Genomic DNA, 18,155 nt, shown 5'->3' on the forward strand with positions numbered 1-18,155 from the left:
CTGGAAATCTCGCTACCAGGAGCTGCAGCAGACAACAAACCCAAGCCTATCCCTAACTGTTCCAGTTCTGGCTACTCAGTTGTAGGTTGAGAATGGTGCTTGGCATCAGAAGCCATCCTGGGAGTACTCTGTGCCCTTTAAAGACCATTCTGGCTTAGTCTGAAAGCCCACCTGCTCTCATTGCTCTTTACAGATCTGCTGCCACTGAACTCACAAATAAATATGCACCTAGGTCAGGGGAACACAAAGTGCTAAAAATCAGGCACTTACCCAAGAATTCAGAAAATGCTGAAGCTGTGGTTGCTTGTGCACTCAACAACTTGGAGAGTGTGGCTAAATGTGTTGGGATGGCCTTTCATGATGGAGTGGAAGATGATCTCACCTTTAACAGTCCTCTAACATAGTTCTGTCACTAGACCTCAGCCCTCCATCTTGTTAGCAGTACACTGACACCCAAACAAGCTTATTAACCCAGCAGGAGCTTTTATAGCTACAACTTCTTCCAGCTGAATTTAGAAAGCAGAGCATCCTCACACTGAGACCCAGAAGGGTGGGAAACAGCAGGGCGATGCTGTGCAGGGGGATGTCTGAGACATCTGCTGACAGCTGAAGTACAGAGGAACTCAGGAATCTTCCATCCCAGATACCAGAACATCTGGGCGGGAAAAGAAATGTGTTTAAGACTTCTTCTTCCTTCATCTTGGCCAGCTCAATGTCCATTTCCCGCCCCTCCATCTCCTCTAGCCTCACATCCTTTCACCTCAGACAGCTCCTCTGCTCCCTATCCCCACCCCTCCTCCCCCACAGGCTTCACTCTCCAACCTTCTTGACTCACATCATGAGCATGATGGTCACTGAGGAGGGCTGATCCTGCAGCAACAGGGCTGGGAGGGAGTGAGGGAGCTCAGGATTCAATCGTGCCCTTTCCCAGAATGCCCCAAACACCGCACAGCAGCAGATTTTACATTAGCATGGAAAAGGTAAATGTCCCCCCAGGCTGTACAGGCAGTGAGGTTGGGCTGTTCCAGAGGATGACTCAACTCCAGCCTCAGCCAAGGGACTACAGTAAATGGAATTAATTCAGTCCCTGAGCTCTTCAGAGCTGGACATGTCTGACGCTCCCTTAAACCACACTGTGCAAAGGATTTCCAGGAAATCATTTATTCACTGAGAAATTCAGATTTATATAGCTAATGAGAAGACAAAAGACACCAGCTTCAAAGCCATGGCCTTCATTAGGCATTAGCTGGCATCTCACATCCCACGTAAACATTCTGGTAACAGAACTGTGCTGTCACTAAGAGAGGAAAGGAGGAGGTGCTACCACTGCAACATTTCCTTCTTCTTAGCTAAGCTTCCACTTGTGTCCATTCCTATTTGCAAGACTTCCTTTCATTTTAGTAAAGATGTTTGGAATTTGATATTTCGCTTTCAGAATCTTCCCAATGAATAAGAAAAGTCCTGATCAAGCCAATGTTTTATGCTGAGCAGGGGAACACTTCTGTTCGACCTCACTGCCTCCAGCAGAATTTGGAGGGAGACAACAGGGTCAGTGCATGGTTTCAGCCTCTCTGCTATGTCAAATTAAGAGGAGGTTTATTTTGATGAAAGGCTATTGGAAACACATCTTGCTGATCTGCAGTTCCCAGAGTCACACACTCCCTACTGGTTTAGCTAAATAACATACATCAAGCCTGGCAGCTGCGTCTGTTGAAAAGGCTCCAGACTGTGGTCAACTAACTCTTGGTGTTTCATTTGGTGTTCCTACAGGAAGCTGAGGGTGTCTTGTCAGGAGAAAACAAATCTGTTGAGGAGCAACTGAGGGAACTGGGGGTGTTTAGTCTGGAGAAGCTGAGGGGAGACATACGCACTCTGTAACGACCTGACAGGAGGCTGGAGTGAGGTGAGGATTGGTCTCTTCTCCCAAATCAAAAGTGACAAAACAAGAGGAAATGGCCTCAAGTTGCACGAGGGGAGATTTAGGTTAGAGCTGAGGGAGAACTTTTTCCCTGAGAGAGTTGTCAGCCCCTGTCCCAGGCTGCCCAGGGAGGTGGGGGAGTCCCCATCCCTGGAGCTATTGCAAAGCTGTTTAGCTAAGGGCCATGGGTTAGTGGTAGTCTTGGCAGTGAGGGGAGGAGTTGGGCTTTATCTTAAAGGTCTTTTCCAACCAAAATGATTCTGTGATTCTTTCTAGTGGGGGAACACTGAACTTTCACTTGATTATCCCTGGAGGGGGTTTTGGTTTGTTTTTTTTTTGTTCTGTGTGGCATTCTTTGGTTGTCCTGCATGAAACTAGTTCATGTGCAGGTTGACTACTCCCAAGGCACCATGGTTTCAGCCAGTTCCCTCCACACCAAGTGACACATAGCATGAGGCAGTCAGGAGCCTGGGCTTCCATGCAGCCCTCTGGCACACTCCTTACAGTTTAGGTTACAATGACAGGTAGGAAAAGTTCTCTGTTGATGAGTCCCCTCTACTGCTTTCATCAAAAGCAGTTTTGCTTGCAACTGATGTCACATTCCTAAGTGTGGCTAACAGCAGTCAGTCTGGTTTCCAGCTGCAGGACTAATACCGCCTCTAAGCAGTGAAAGAGCTCCTTTGTAGCTGAACATACACTGCACATAAAACTAAACCACCTCCTTCTGCTGTCACTTCTTTCACTCTGGCAGGATCCCACAGAGGCCTGAGCTTGTGTGAAGTTAAACAAACGTGAGTCTAAGACCTTTACTGAAAAGATTTTGGGTTGGAACTACTATCACACATAAACTAAGTCAAGGTCTGGTCAGGCCCTTCTCTATGAAATATCACTGATGAGCAAATGTCCTACAACCTCTCAACACCGTGAGGCAACGGGACAGTCACCTCAGGACAGGGAAAAGTGGGAAACTACACAACTTACCTGTCTGGGATCAGCGGTACAGATGAATGAGCTCTGCCATCTGGAACTGTCTCTTCCACAGTGCTGACTGAACACGTGATCTCCTCCTCTACTACTTGATGTTTTGGAAAGAATTCTGTGTGTTCGTGCATCCTCCCGTTGTGCATCTCGGAGGTTCGCTTTGGGGGCCTGGGAGGCGGTGGGGTGTGCTCAGGTGGGGGGTCCAGGTCTTCATTGGAGAGCTCTTTCCACTGTTCCTTCAGGGAAGGAAAAGCCCTGTTAAGCTTGAGATGAAAGCCAAGGCTAACACAGCCCTATGCACGCCAGCTTGAGTGCTGAAAAGTACACCAGGCCATTGAGAGATCACAGGTCCTGTTTTTGCAGGTTCTTATCTAGACCACTTTAGGCCATGACTGATTGTAAAGAGCTGTATTTAAGAACCTCATCATATAAAATGTACTGAAGCCAAGGCAAGCATGGCTTCTGGTCTGTTCATCCCACAGATTTGCTGCAGCTACAACAGAGTACAGCTCATGACATGAGGCAGTGCAGTCAGCAACACTCACTTGCACCGAAGCATCTCCCATAATGAATTTTGCTCCTTCAATAACAGCCAAGTAGGAGAAACGGAGCTGATCTGCTGTCTGGATGAGGCCCATTCTGTACTTCCTCATCTCCAGGAGAACCTGTTTGACATCCACAGAAGAAGGATCTTTCCGCTTGTCCATCTGAGGATAAAGATTTGAAGCATGGTTTATACTCTGCTGAGATTCACTCCAATGACTCTTTCTAGTAGGGCCTTCAGACTACCCTCCATATTACAGAATGAGTGAACTAGTACTGGTCTCAGCAGCTACTTACTGTGTCTCTAAAGAGACAGAGTGAGACACATTGGGCCTCCAAAATGGACATTTTCCCTTTGCCTTTATTGTTTTGAAAATATAATCAGGAAAAAAAAAGGACATTTTAACCTAGGCCTGACTTCTTTGTATCAGTTGCATTAGTGACAGAATAAAGCCAAGGGAACTTCAGTTTTATCTTAAAGTCAGGACAATTTTCCCCTGCCCAGAGGTGAAGCTGACTCTGTGAAGGAAATGTAAGATTTATTCTGCATTGTTTCAGGATAGTTCACACTATCACTCAGCAGACATCTAGTGGGGATTTTTCTTAACTATGAAGGCAAAGCCTACCTTTGCTAATCTCTAAAAACGATACTTCTCTTCCCCAGACTGCAAATGGCCCGTGAAGAACGAGACCTACCTCACGATACACTCCCAAACCAGAAGGCGAGACAGATAATGGGAAAGAGCATGCAACAATACTTCCCAGAATATACCCCAGCTCTTTGTAAGCCCACAACAAACAATTCCTCATAATAAAGTAGCCTACCATCTGGAGTAAGCAGTCCTTACCAGTAGCAGACAGGTATCGACCAGACAGAAGGTGCCCGAGCGGCCGATGCCAGCGCTGCAGTGCACCACGACGGGCCCATGCTCGGGGCTGAGCGAGCCCGACTCCCGCACTTTGAAGAGGAAATTGAGGAACGAGGCCGGTGACTCGGGGACGCCAAAGTCGGGCCATGTAGTATAATGAAAGTGCAGAATCTCTCTGGTTTCCTCTGTCTGTAAAAACAGTATGGATGCACGAGTCAGAAGCACTCAAAGCACAGCTCTCTGCAACCAGCTGCCCTGATGGGTTGTTGAGTCTCCTCTGGAGACATGACCCACTTGGATGAGTTCCTGTGTGACCTACTCTAGGTGGCCCTGCTCTGGCAGGGAGGTTGGACTGGATGAGCTTTCGAGGTCTCTTCCAACCCCTGAGATTCTGTGATCAGCAAACACCATCCTACCTTCACTTTGCTGGCAGACAGCCATCTCTGTAGCCACACAGCTTTAGACATCAGACACTTTTACCTTCAGCTCAATTTCAAATTTATGTCTTTGGAAAAATTTCAACTACTAGTTAGAATAGCTGACTTCAAATGACAAAGTTGTGCCTGTCTGAGGGAGCTTTTATAACCTCACAGCTAAGAAATTAACTACAGATAATTATCCCTTCTTTTGAAGGTCTTTGTTTTGAGCAAAGGAAAGTGGATATGCAAATTTACTTAACTAAAACATGGTTTAGTTTTTTCAGTACAGTTCAGACGCTTGTATCACCACAGTTGAGTGCCACAGCTGGCACTACTGCCCCCCAGCTCCTAGTGACAGAATATCATTTGAACATTTCTCAAAACGAAGTACCTCAAGTCACAGAAGCCCCTTACAGTTTCGGCAGACAAAGCCCTTCTGCTGTCACAGCTGTTATATATTTGTTCCCAATCTGAAAACTTTCTTCCCAGATCACTAAACCACTGGTGCTCACATCCTCCTAGAATACTGAGCTACCACCATCAAACACGGCTATGGCAGATGTCACACCTAATCCACACCACAAGATACATCAAAATTCTCACTTGGGTACAATGTAATCAAACTCGTATCTGCTGTCTTGGGTTTCCTGGCAGGGTGAAGTGTGCAAGGTGAGCAGAGGAATAACTGTGTCTTCCAGTAGTGAGCAGTACCAGGATAGGTTGTGCCTTGCATGGAACAATACACACACTGAGAAAAACTGAGAAGAATATATATTTCTCTTCAAGCTACTGGTCGGATCCTTGTACCGAGCTCCATACAACTCACTGCAGGACCAAGGCTAAAACAGTTCCTGCTTTCTGATGAAGGTCATCAATGCAAAACCTGAAGATTTAAGCCAAAACCTAAAAATAAACCTTAGAACAAGACACAGGCAAAAGGTAGCTTAAGTGACAGGAAGAGCAATTATTTTGGCTGTAACACAACAGCACTGGAACATCTGTATGTGATTCTATAAAGGGTTCTCTGAAAGGTAGTCACAAACTAGCCTTCTCACTCTGTGTGCAGCTGAAACATGAACATGATTGTAGTTTCCTCAGGCAAGTTTCAGACATATTTAAGAGTTTCATTTCCACAACACATAAAGAGGCTGAAGAACAAGCTCATGCAGAATCACCCTGTCCAGAAAAAATCTGCTATAATCTGTGACTATCATTTTCAAGACCTTGAATGAGGAGGATGAGGATGTGAATCTCACCTCAGAGACTGAAGAATCTGACTGGTACTAGTTCCTGTACTTACTGTAAGGTTTTCCAACTCTAGCTGTCGTACTGTGTAGTATGATTTTATATCTTCAGATATCAACGTTAGTTTCAAGTTTGTATCTTCAAAAAACATTTCTTTTTCCTCCTTCCGTGGCCAGTACTGTGCACACTTTACCTAAAAACAAATAGGAGACATTTCTGTGTCATTTATGTTTATATAAAAGGCAAGGAATAAACATCCTTAAATCAACCTTTTCTTACGAGACAATTTCTTCATCTGCTTTTATTACAGGGAGGGCCAATTGCAGTGTGAAGAACATCAGTCTGCCATTATGTTGCAGGACATCAGTGCATCTTTTGTGTAAGTCTAAATATTTTAACCCTGACTAAACCCATTAAACTACTCAAGGACTGAGGACAGCTTTGTTTAGGTAGAGCTCCTTTTCTTCTACATGTAAGGTGAAAGAATGTGAAGCTATGGAATCTAATCAAAAGCACCAAAGCCATTATTTACTTTGGCTTGAGTCAGACTAGCAACAATGGACAATTAACCAAAAAGATCTAATAATTTTAAGTGGTTTATGAAAACACAACTTGTTGCACAAGAATTTCCCTGATTATTGGGTGTTCTTTCCTGATTATGCAAAAGGATGCACCACCCAGTTATCACTGGTGGATACCCAACATACCCCGCTACCCCTTCCTCAAAGTGTCTTTATACTAACTGCACTGCAACATTCAACTTTAAATTGTGCATTTCTACGAGCCTTTAAAATTGCTTTTGTCTCCAATCTGCACAGCTGTCAAGTCCACTTTAAGGATGGCACTGACTGCACTAAGATTGGTTCACCGGGTATTCCATTCTAGGTATGATTTCTTAGATAAAATTACTTCTGGTCATTTCTCTCCTCCCATTCTTTAGGTTGATTTTGGTTGTTTTGTTTTAAGAAAAGCTACAAACATGCAACAAACACACACCTAGAACTAGGTAGGTACTTACAGATCCCTTTTCCATCACTCTGTTCAACATGACAACACCACGGCTTTTCTGCTCCCAAACCATCTCCCAAAAATGACCACAAGTATTTGGCAAAGGTCCCTGCAGAAATAAGCGTTATTTGCTGTTAATGACAGTGCAGTGTTCCCCAGTAAAAGTTACTGCACTAGGCAATAAATTTAGACAATTAACAAGCAACTTCTCATTTCAAACTGCTAAAAAAAAAAAAGCCATGATAGAGTTTTAAGTTCCATTTTCCCCCTCTGAATTTACCCATGAAAGCAAGGTTAATCTTTTCCCCCCAGGCATAAGAGGAAGAGAGTAGTCTCACTTGTGAGAAGAGAACTGGGAGTGAAAAATGCTGAGAGAATTTTCTTAGGAAAGGTACAGAAAAGTAACGGGGAAATAAAACCTCATTGACTAAGAGCAGAACTGACATCTAGTCTGCAACACATCACTGTTATTCATAATATTTCAGAATTACAGGACTCAATGGACAAACATTCAAAGGACTGTAACACATGATATGGTTTTCCAGAATCTTCATGGATCACCTTTGCAAATGAACAGGATGGTAACACCTTCTAAAAACCGATCTCTATTCACAAAGTACATTTTCTTATAATTTCCTTTTCAGAAAGAATGACTGGATTGAAATTATGCCACTTAAATCCATTAAAATCTGGATCGGAACTGGTAACTAGTAGCAGTTAGCTGTACTTCTGACTATTCCACATACCAGTTCAACCCCATGAAGTGGAATAAGAACTGCGTGCACAGAATTGTTTTCACACTGAACACTGCACTGTTCACTTCTTCCTTAGAAGATTTATCTTTATTCTCTAGAAACAGGAAGGAAGAGCTGCTGCTTGAAAATATTAATCCCAGTCTACCTTTATCTGAAGTGTGGGAGGAAGGGTAAAAAAAACCAGTCAAGATAAGAGACCAGGACAGTCTCCTGGGAACCAAATATTCAGGACAAACAAGAGTTGTGGCACAGTTTATAGTTCTCAGAATAAGCCAACAGGGTGTCTGGGTATTTTTAAATTTGGTATATAGATAGGTGTGGGATTCACAGATTCAGTGAAAAACAGTCACTTCCCTCCCACTCCCCAAATTCCCATCACTGAAGTCTGCATTCATGGGTTTCCTCTCCCACATTAAAGGTACAAGCATCAGCGCTACTCAACTTAGACCTTTTGCAAGTTGTGTATGTTGGGAGGTACATTATTTGTACCTACAGCAACATCACTTTCAGAAGGACATCTAACAGAAATACATGGTGGAGCATACTGGTTATTTGAAACAGAAGATCAGGTGCAAGAAAGTGCCTAATATATCTGCCCCACTCAATATAACACATAAATTCCCATTAAATTTAAAGTATGTTATTTCAAACAGGTTTTGAACATCTTGAAGTTCATACATGTAGTTCTGTAAAGGCGAAGCCCTCCCATTAAGTGAGCTTCACCTTTGATCACGGAATTTATCTAAACATTAGTTGTCATACACCAACAAGGAGATTTCTAGAACTATGTTAGCAACGACAGACAGTGTTTACAGGAACAGGAAGAAATATGCAGCATGTCTGTAAATCTGTTCGATGTGAATGTTCATATACACTCATCTACCTTTAAAATAAAGAAAATGAACATAATAAGGCTAAAGAAAACCCACAAAAACAACTCCAATCACCATATGATTTTATTATCCACTGCCAGCAATTACCTGGGTAAGGATGTAGCTCCTTTGGGCCTCTTCCATTTTTATCAAACTAGCATTGATATAGTCATTGTCACCTTGGTTTAGCTTAATTCGACTGTGATCAACTGCAGCGTAATTAGAAAACACTGGTTAATGTACATGTAACACAGTACAATCCATACAACACCTCATCAGATGTTAGGATCAAAAAAGCAGAGTTCTCCTGAAGAATGAAAAGAATGGAAATTCTCCCGAAAGATGGAAAGAGCTTTATCATAGGTAGTGCAGAAATGTTCTCTGGTGCTTGTAACTCTGGAAATACAACGTAAGTACTACAAGAAGTGCACCACAGCAGAGCAGTGAACATGAGCTGTACTCAGTCTTCCAAGAACACATTGCAAGAATGGAAGTATTTGCATTTCAAGGAATCACAACAGTAATTTGCAAATCAGATCACTCTGACCTATTTGTGCAGTTACTGAGCTCCTGTTTTTAAAAATAATCTAACTGCACGACTGTGTATCTTTTGCAGCTTAAACATTCAAACTCAGTCTGTTCAGGATTGTTTAAGGCTTACCTAAAAATATATTGGACAGACAGAACAAGGACTTCTTATTCTTCTAACAGACACTCAGCTACTTTTCCCAAGCCAATTACATCTTAATGTACAGAAAGAATTATGAAAGTTCCAGAATTACAGCAAACATAATTTCATTTCTCTTTTGACAGTCTCAGCTTGCTCCACTTAGGATTAAAAAGAACAAACTACCAACAAAAAAACCACATATAACAGTTCCCACATTTTTCAGGAAAGCCAAACAGACTGAAAGCAGTATTATCTAAAGGCAAAAAGGAACCATTTGTTACTCAGAACCCCAAATATTAGAACTGCTTAGTAAAGCAAACTATGTGCAACGTTATTGCCCCCAGTCGATGGCTCCACATGCTTGAAGATGCACTTCCCACCAGAATATGTAACAATAATAACTTCAGAAACACAGTCTCACACTAACATTACCACCTTTGCAAACTTCCCCTTTTCTCTGTTCCAGTTGGCTTAGGATTTATTTCTAGCAGTTATTTGTTTCATGCAGACTCTTCCCCATGTCTCAATAGGGGCACAGTCATGCTATGTTGACTAGGAGGATGCTGTAGGAAGCATACTGTAATAGAAAGGATACTTGCAATTTTATTAATGCTATTTCAACCACCACTTTTCTCTAATGTTCTCTGCCTACAAATAGAGAATCTACCATGTGCTGCTCTAGTATAATCCTATGGATGTCACAGGATGCTGTGACATCTCTGTCATAACCAAATATATTAAGAATTGTCTTGGCTGCATAACCATCTGACAGAAATCCTGTTCTTACAAAGAACATTATCTGTTAGAAGTCATGAGAGGTCAACAGTCTGTTAAAAACAATGGAGAAGAAAGTGTACTTACAGGGGCTGACATCTCTGTACCTATTTCTGTTTTTGTTTCTGGGATGTTTGGCCACTTTGCATGGAAAATCACTGGCTTCATGCCTGATGTCCTGAAATTAAAAAAAAAAAAAATCAAGTCTTAGATCTGAATCCTCCAATATCATCATGCCATGAACTATTTTAAGATATATACCCATTTGAATTCACATCTTCACATATGGGAGTTCTGGACAGAAAGCACTTTGGGCTCCAACAGAATGCAACACTAGTATTATTTGTGTGTTAAAATATTATTAGCTTGCATGAGAAAGTAGCAAAACATTTACCAGACATTATGCCCTGACACTCCTGACAAAGCAGGGTCTCTGCCTCAAAGCACCTCCATATAAACTGTTGTAAGCACTTATTTCCACGATCAGTAAAACTATCAATATCAGCACATCTGACTCAGCAGCAATTAGAAAACATTCATTCTGATGGAAAAAGACTTGTCTACCCCTTGGCATCAAACCCACACATGGAGAGGTGACTTGTCTAAGATCACTTACATCTTTATGTTGCATTATCAGCAAGATGTCATAAAGCTGCAAGTGGTGAAGGTTATTTGTATCCCATTCCTATGCTCAACTAAAACATATATATCCTCTCTAGCATATCATTAGGGTTTCTTGCAGGGTTTTTCTTCAGATGCATATAATAGCTCAGCTCTCTGAGACAATTTCAAAAGTTCTAATAAAAACAATATTACTATCCTTGGACATTAGTCCCAATTTGTAGAAACAGAACTTGACATTGTAAGTAAATACTGCATAAATATGCAACTCCTAAAAATTCATAGCACCAGGAACTTCAGGGTGAGGCTGTTGGATTAACCAAAACTAATGAAAACTGAAGGAATGGATTTACTGTAGAACTGATATTTCAATAACATAATTAAGAAATCTTCAGACAGACATTGTGCACATACATGAAATCAAGAATTGAACCTAGCCCAGGGGCCACTAAAAAAAAATCACCATTAAAAAATATTATCCTTTAACTGTATCTAATTCAATATAGCCACCTAAATGAAGCAGATCTTAATAATCATCTCTCCAGATACAGACATATTTGATCCTGGTGTTAACGCACACCCACTGTGACCAGAGAACAGGTTTCTGTTCACATAAAGCTACAGCATTTGGAAGGCTGCTGTGATCTATACATCACTTGCACAGAAAGGCTGGGCACTCCTCTATTAATAGTTTAAAATTAGCTCGGGCTCTGGTTCAAATTATGGTAGCTTTCCAACAGGAGAGCAGGAGGATTTTATACCACTAAATCCAATCCTCAAAATGCAGGCCAAACCAAACTGGTTTCTAGTTCCTCAGTTTTTGCATGAAGGATCACACCCAATGCTGAAAACACTGTTTTTTAAAAAGTGGGCTATCTACTGCTGCTCATGACTTGTTCATCTTTTCCTACCCAATTATTCAGACACTGAATACTACATGCCAAGGGAAGATTTCTAGTTTACGTATACCTGCTCAAAATTAGTACAGTATTCTGAAACAACTCCTCACTGAAATAAGCCCTGACATCAGCTGCTGCCTTTTTATAGCTTAACACATGGCTGCCAGTATTTCTGCTTATGAAGAATGCAGTCTGGAGAATATGATCTCGACTGCCACAGTCTAATATCTCAAACACGAGGCAGCTAAAATAGGTGTTTTCATAAATTCACCTCCAACACTAGGTTGGTGACTTTGTGTTTTGCAGGGGGTTATTCTTCTTCTGCATTGGTGTACAGAATTAACAAGAGACACAACTAGGGAATTAAGAAAAACTGTTTTCAAGATCTCTAAACACATTTCCCACAAAGCTTACATAAGTTATTTTTTCAAGTGTTAAAAAAAAAAAAAAGCACAAAAACCAACACAAGCAACCCAGCACTTGGGACTTATATTAGAAAAACCCCATCCAACAGCAAAATGCAAACCAAAAACCCTGAGGCATTTTTTCTGTAAACATTGGGTTAACTCAGCAATAGCACCAGTCTACACTGTTTCCTTTTACAGCATTAACAAAGTTGAAAAGAACTCTCTTCTTTTAAAGAAGGAAACAGATTAAATGGTTCATTGCAGAAATGGAAAGATACAAAGGCATTCTAACATAAAACTATCATATTTAGACATACACATGTGGGCACCTATACACTACTCCCTGCCTCAGGCTGATCCACAGATTCAAATACCAACACCACATACTTAAGGATCTGAAACTGGTAGTTTATCGTTCAGGGGGTAGAGAGCTGGCTATTACCTCACTACCAAATATCAGATCATTTTAAAGACAATTTAAAACCAGTGATGTATTTCTGAAGTGTTTCAACAAGCAGAAAAAAGAAAGTAGGGTGAGGTGGTAATAAAATGAGGGATCTCAATACAGCAACAGGCAAGAAGCTGTATCGTATGAAAATCCAGCTAGCACAGAGCACTTCATTTCTGAATGTAATGAACACCAACCAAATAGAAACCTTGCCTGGACCTCAGAGGCCAAACCCATGCCTGAAAAGATAGAGCATCCTCTTCTCAGCAGTATAGGATAAAAGTGATTTGGGGCATTTGGTTGGTCAGGTTTTTTGGTTGGTGGTTGCGGGATTGAGCTTAACAGCTTTTGCTAGTGATAAGGAATCTATGATCACTTCCAGGATACAAAGCTGAATTCAATGTAAATCAGATGGGCCTTCAAAGAGAAAACTATTGGAGATAAAAACTCTGGTGCCAAAAGTTAGGTAAAATGGCCATGTTACAGGCTTTCTTGTCCACTCCTCAAAAGCTTCTGTTATTGGTTCCTGCAGGAGTCACACAACTACTGATGCTCACTGATGTTAGAGCAGTTACAGAATATGTCAGTGCTACAGGATCTCCATGCTGGAGAAGGCAGACTCATTCAAAGTATGGAATTATTATGCTATGAGGAACTTGAAGCCAGTGATGGCATGAGAACTGAAGTTAGAGGATGAACACGGGGATTGATAAAGTTATGAAACATCTTCTTGAATCATATTCATAGTCACACTGCAGGGATCTTGTCATTTAAAAAGGAAGCTTGGCATTTCATTTAAAAGGTCATGCAACATAAAACTTTAAAGAGGAAGGGCTAGACCTGAAGTCAGTTTTCCAAAGTCAAATGCTTTGTTTCTCAGCATGAGTCATTCTGTGCCACTCATCTCCTGGTTTTGAGTCCCGTACCCTGCGCAAATAACCCCAAAAACTTCCCAGGTGGGAAAAGGAAGTCTGCTGAACCCCTGCTCTTCAAATACAAAGTTCTTGCAGTTGTTCATTTGCAGCAGTGATTGAAATAGCAGTTCTTTAGTGATTTACAAGAGAAGGTTTTTCTCAGTCACATGAATGGGTTCCACTTGGCTTGACAGCATCACGTTCCTTGCCACGAGTAAGGACACAGAACGCAGGGGCAGATGGCTGTGCTGTTCAGACAAAATGGATGAGTGCCATGAACACAATCTTATTTTCCAGAAGCCTACAGATGTTTGTTAGGAAGAGGTGCTTATGGTGGCTCTCAGCCCCTTGCCCCAAAATGCCTGACCCTTTTTCCTTTCCCCCTGTCAGAAACCTTACATTAGTGATTCACTCTGTAGCCTACAGTACTTTCTTCCCATTCCTCTCAGCCTTCAGAAAACTACCCTCAATTCAGACCTTCCTCTGGGGTCCTAGGTCTTCCAATGCCCCTTTGCTCAGTAAGTATTCTCTGCAAACTTTCCCACCTGTCCCAGCCACTGATGCTCTACACTACACTACAGCTGTCCTATGTAAACTCTTTAGCACAACAGCACATTTGACTGTACTCTTCCCACACTATTCAGACATCAATGGGAGATTAAGAAAGAGAAGATATACCTCAAAGTCTTCAAGTAAGTATTAGGTAAGATCACATACAGAGGTGTTCATAACATCAGTCATTCAAGCACACTGCAATGTTGCTTAGACTTGCACATCAATATTTTCAGAGAGAAACTAAATATCCAGTCTAGAAGCCTTCAGATTCAACAGAAAGACTCTCAAGGAACTCTGCTGCAGGCCTCAATTTGATCTCACTATTTTATTACATCGTGAACTCTGAAGTAGGACAGACTAAGAGATAATGATATACTGTCATTTTAACAGTTCTGTACCTATTGGAAGCACCAATTGCATCTTATCATGAGCTACAGAAGTGCACAGTAATCAAACTATTTAGAGAGTTGCACTAAGGAAAGCAATTCACAGCAAGTATATAAAGACTTAAATAAAAAGTGATGTTAGCTTAAGAGCTTAAAAAATATTTCCTCTTAAAGCTAGCAGTGAAAAAGGTGAAGAGTGAAAAAACAAACCCCTCAAGAAGTCAAAAAGTCAAGTCAAAGCTGTTGTTTTCTGAGATGTTATTACAGGCCAATTTCAAAATGGAAATACTCCTACAAATATATAAAGTGGCAAAGGTCTGTACAGAAGACAAGAAAAACAGATAATACTAAAGGATCCACAATAAACAGCTACCTCATGCAGCAGGAAAGGGTCTCCAGATTCAGACTGTAAGGGAGCAAGTTGAGTCATTGAGAAGCAGTGAATCAACTCCTCAAAGAACCTTGCTAAGATGTGAAGTACATAGAGAGCAACTCATTCAACCCACTATGACAGGAAGATTTAATTTGCTATCCTATATTACACGTTACAACAGAATATTTGGACAAGGACAAGAAATGAGGCTGTATAAAAAGTAATCTAAAGATCAGATAAATGAACAGACAATTGCATCATATAACATTAATCTTAACACAAAGCTGCAGAATTTTAGCAGGATAAATGAAAGAAATGTAGACTTTAAAACCCTTTAAAACCATTTTCTCTAGCCTCTCAGATTTGCTTTCAAGTAAAATATGGTAGTATTGATCTGTTTATGAATCTCCCTCAAAAAAAGCCCGTTGGCTGGTATGCTGAGGTTCTTCCTGAGGCCAAGTAGCACAGAGACAGAAGGGGACAGGCTTGTTATAGTTCAACAGTGTGATTACGTGAGTTGAAAACAAATAAATAAATCACACCCTTGCAACAGGGTTTTCCTAGAAAGCCCCTTGCTAATTCAGCACTACAGGGGTGATCTGGAACAGGTTGTAGCAATGCAGTGTAAGCACTGTTCCTGATACCAGTCAGCTGGTTGTAAGCACGGAAATAAACCTCCAGGAGAATGTAAACTGGGCATGATCATGTTATTAAATCCTACCAGCACATGAGAAACTCTACTATTTTTTTTTCTGGGCCCACGTTCATTGCAGCCAGGAAATATTACAGATTGTTTCTCACCACTGACTAGTTTCAACATGCCTACCTGTAGAAATTTAAGAATCACAACAGTAAACCCTGCAGTACTCATGGTGGGTAACTCAATACTGTAAATGCTTAATTAAACACTTGCCCCTGAATGGTTCTTGCAACTTCCAGCAAGCCATAGACTGTCATTTCCAAACTTTAACATTGGATTTATTTTGCATGTTGTGAAAAGAAAGACGTTGCTATAGAATAAACGCCTGCAGTTCAGCTGTTCAGATTCTCCTGCCATAATCTGCAACGAACTAAACCTGATTTTTCAATTCTGATCTTTCTGGGAGGTGCAGCAGAGCCAGGGCAAGCAAAGATCTAAACTCTACTATTAGGTTAAAGAATTACATGAGACTTCTCAAATTTCAGTACATTCAAAATACAGTTTGTCCTTGAAATTTATGACCCATAACAGAAGAAGTTCAGAGTAGCTGGCAGGAACACTCTACTTCTGTTTTGTAGCTGTGTACTCACTGCCAAAACAGGAAACAACTGAATGGAGGGTCAGTGTAAGAAAACAACCGAAGTTCCCTCCTTCACGTCCATCTCTATTTTTCCTTCCAGATATTCAATCTGCTCCAGAAGCACATCTTAGACATTACTGGAAGGAGAGACACTTTTGAGAAGATGAAATGGCTTCTTCTTGACAGCTGCTGTGCTAAAGAAAAGCTTTGCTATCTGTATCATCAAACAAAGTCAGTGCCAGGAAACAAACCACAGTCTCATTAAAGTGTCAAGAGGTTCTAACTCAGTTACTCTTCTCCTGTAAGAAAAATAATCAGAGAGATGAAATCCAGATCCTGATTTGCCCAAACATTAGAGGTCTCTGGATTGAGAGTTTTGGTTTAACCTTATCTCAAATAGACTAGTGCATCTGACAGCCTAAATATCTACATGACTCCTAAAGGAATTTAGTCTGTGTAGCAAATACAGACCTTAATTTGGTTGCAGTATGGGATTTGTGCGAGTTTAACAATGTGTAATTCCTGGCTTCATAAACTGACAGCTGTGGTTATAACCAGAGTTCTCCTTTCCTAGTTACCTAATATTTTCATTCTGACATCTCACAAGCCACCTAGCAGCAGCAGAGCTTTTACAGAGCTACCACCACCAAAACTCCCAAAATTGAAAGGCCATGTGTGTAGACTTGGGGAGGGTGGGGAGGAGAGGAGAAAAAAAAAAGACAAAAACTGTAAGTGCTACAAGGTGAAGGAGGGATGAGAAAGGCATCTTCTCACATCTTTTCACAGGAAAAACAGATCACTGTGCTACTTAACCAAGACATTTTCTAGGGTTTAGACAAGCTGCAAATCAAAAACAAAAGGACAAGAGATGCCCTTGGAACCACTGCAAATATTTTACAGTTTGTCAGTGGGATCTCTGGCTTCATGAAATAGGAACCATGGAATGACTTTTTATTTATACCAACTCTGACTCTACTATCTTCTAGAGATCCTACATACAGTGTTTATAACCTTAGTTATAAGCAAGAACGTACTATTGCCCTAAATTCCTGCATGCTCCATTATCACCATTGTTATCTCAAGACAAATAAGCTAATTTGAATAAATAAGATAATAAAATTTAGGTCTTTTTATTCAAAGTGCCCCTTTTTCGTCAAGGTTTACAGTGAGGTATCAAGGGATACAGTGTTCATGAGGGTTCATCATTTGTATAGGTACACCATTCACTTTCATGGTCATCACCAACACTGTAATGTTTTACTGCTTTTTGAAGAAGTTGGGTGTGGTTTAAGTGTGGGATTTTCTTTTTTGGGTTTTGTTAGTCATCAAGCAGCTACATGTTAGCTACATGTTTCCACCCTCAAAATTATGCAAATATTTTCAAGCACATGCTAGACTTTCAGGTATTTAAATACATTTACATGGGCCTCAGAAAGCAGCTCAGGTTAATATACCCATTTGAACACAGGTGTGGTAACACCATTTAACACACACTGAAGTTCAGTACTAGTTCAATGTATAAACCCCTGACTCATTTATAGAGCTCAGCGTTCTGCACATTAAAAAAATCCAGTCTTTTTAAAAGGTTTGAAATCATCTTTTGTTTAAACAATATCAAGGCTTGTGCTAGCACAAGGGCAGAAGACTTCAGATGAGAGCTAATTAGCCTAGTTTGCACACTTAATACCACTAGTAACAGCAGGCACTAATGTATGAATTTCCGACTTGAAAAAAAAATCAGTACCTGGCTTGCAGAAGTAATTTCTTTGTAAAAATCCACAATAAAACTGAGATTAAAAACTTCCCAATTGCTGTCTAACAGCCAACAACTGACACTATATCTCTCAGTAACCAGAGTCCTATTTACAAAAGATAGCAGAAGGCAATGCCATGTTGACATGGTTTAATCTGTAACAGTCTTATCCAAAACCCCTTCAGCAGAAGGATGAAGTATTTTTTTATGCAACAGTTATTTGAATGAGCTGCGTAAACCTACTCACTTCATCTTTAGTTACTATTAGCAAACTAAAATGTACATTTTGCTCTGAACTTAGCCAGGTAACTTGATGGATGAAATCCCAAAGCCTTGACAAGAGAATTAAAGAGATGGAGGGAATAAACCTCCAAATATTATCCTTCAAGTTTTTCACTCTGTTTCGGGACCTATCAACACCTATCGTCAAGGTGCTGCTTCTTTACCTGTCATGACTGACATACA

The 18,155-nt window shown here is 40.9% G+C and overlaps 1 protein-coding gene across 4 annotated transcripts in view; it reads right to left on the minus strand.

The window, feature by feature from the left end:
- PTPN1 (protein tyrosine phosphatase non-receptor type 1) overlaps positions 1-18,155 on the minus strand; it is a 41,340-nt gene that overhangs the window by 3,386 nt on the left and 19,799 nt on the right. For all 4 annotated transcript variants that reach the window (XM_062009461.1, XM_062009462.1, XM_062009464.1 and 1 more), the window contains 7 exons: positions 10,142-10,232; positions 8,719-8,819; positions 6,994-7,092; positions 6,031-6,168; positions 4,291-4,500; positions 3,445-3,606; positions 2,900-3,135 (listed from right to left, as the gene is read on the minus strand). In XM_062009461.1, the coding sequence (XP_061865445.1) occupies positions 2,900-3,135; positions 3,445-3,606; positions 4,291-4,500; positions 6,031-6,168; positions 6,994-7,092; positions 8,719-8,819; positions 10,142-10,232 (1,037 nt within the window). The remainder of the gene's footprint in view (positions 1-2,899; positions 3,136-3,444; positions 3,607-4,290; positions 4,501-6,030; positions 6,169-6,993; positions 7,093-8,718; positions 8,820-10,141; positions 10,233-18,155) is intronic.

This window comes from Colius striatus, chromosome 16 (assembly GCF_028858725.1).
Source record: "Colius striatus isolate bColStr4 chromosome 16, bColStr4.1.hap1, whole genome shotgun sequence".
Lineage (NCBI taxonomy): Eukaryota > Metazoa > Chordata > Aves > Coliiformes > Coliidae > Colius > Colius striatus.